The sequence below is a fragment of the Trichoderma citrinoviride genome (genome assembly GCF_003025115.1).
Source record: "Trichoderma citrinoviride strain TUCIM 6016 unplaced genomic scaffold BBK36scaffold_426, whole genome shotgun sequence".
In the NCBI taxonomy this organism is placed as follows: Eukaryota; Fungi; Ascomycota; class Sordariomycetes; order Hypocreales; family Hypocreaceae; genus Trichoderma; species Trichoderma citrinoviride.
This window is the reverse complement of record NW_020195134.1, coordinates 1-1212: the sequence shown is the minus strand read 5'-3', so window position 1 is coordinate 1212 and position 1212 is coordinate 1. Positions and strand designations below refer to the sequence as shown.

The 1212-nt window shown below is 66.6% G+C and overlaps 1 protein-coding gene across 1 annotated transcript; it reads right to left on the bottom strand.

Annotated features, from left to right (window-relative positions):
• Window positions 1-55: 55 nt before the first annotated feature.
• Window positions 56-868, bottom strand: BBK36DRAFT_1131596 (hypothetical protein; the record flags this gene model as incomplete). The annotated part of the gene is made up of 1 exon (XM_024892001.1): window positions 56-868. A coding segment is annotated over one exon (813 nt), but the record flags the coding sequence as incomplete, so codon positions are not given.
• Window positions 869-1212: the final 344 nt, after the last annotated feature.

Here is a 1212-nt window from a genome sequence, read left to right as displayed (position 1 = left end):
CTACTCAGGAATATCCAATTCTCAACTCCTCTTCACAGCCCACAATGCAAGCCATTTAGCACTTGTACTTGTACTGAGAAATGAGAGGAGTGTTGAGGCTGAGGCTGGCGCACAGCAGGTCCTTGACAACCAGGCTGGTGACGTGGTTGGAAGCGCCGACGCTGAGGATGACATCAGGCAGGATGGTGACGCCGACAAAGGCAGCAAGGTGGGCGCCGATGAGGCCAGCGACGTTGACGTCGACGTCGAGGCCGACGTCGATGAAGTTGTGGCAGCCCTTGGTGCTGAAGGAGACGCAGTCGAACTGGCACTTGCCGAGGCCGAGCAGGCAGGCGGCGGCCTGGATGTGGGTGAAGACGCCGGCGGCCAGGGAAGCCTTGACGTCGATGTCAAGAACATCAAGACCAAAGATCTCGGTGTTGAAGATGACAAAGGCCTCGGCGAGGGTCTCGACGTAGAGGGAGGCGAGGCCGGCGGAGGTGCTGCGGAGGTCGGCGCTGATGGAGGAGCTGAGGGCGAGGTCGAGCTCGACGTCGAGGTCGATGCCGAGGCCCAGGGCGTTGATCTCGGCCTCGATCTCAAGCTCGGCGCAGAAGGTGAAGGTGGTGAGGGCGACCTGGCACCAGGCGTGGGTGGCGTCGTACTTTGTGAACTTAGTCGGGGAGACGGCACAGAAGGCGGCGAGCTCGACCTTGGCGCCGGAGGCGTCGCACTTGGGCAGGGGCCAGGCGCCGGAGAGGGCGTCGCCGGCGCACGTCTTCTTCGTGGTGTCGAAGCTCTGGCCGGGGGGGCAGGCGCAGGCCTTGGTCCAGGGGCTGTAGGACATGGGGGCGGGGCACTTGAAGCCATGGGCGAGGCCGAGGGCGGCGTTGACGTCGACGGAGGCCTCGGCGATGATCTTCTCGCCGAGCTGGACGTTGACGTCGACGTCGAGGCCTGAGCCGGAGCCGGAGCCCTTGCCCTTACCGTTTCCGGGGCCGGAGTGGGTGGAGGTGTGGCCGGGCTTGCCGTTGCTGCCGGAGGCGGGCTGGTTGGGCTGGGAGCCGTGGGTGGAGACGGGGGAGGAGCCGGAGCCGGTGCTGGGGTCAGAGCCGGCGACGCCGCTGGGGACAGCGTAGCTGGGGGAGCCGGAGCCGGAGCTGGGGACGCCGCTGGGGACGGCACCGGAGCTGGGAACACCGCTGGGGACACCGCTGGGGACGCCGCTGGGGA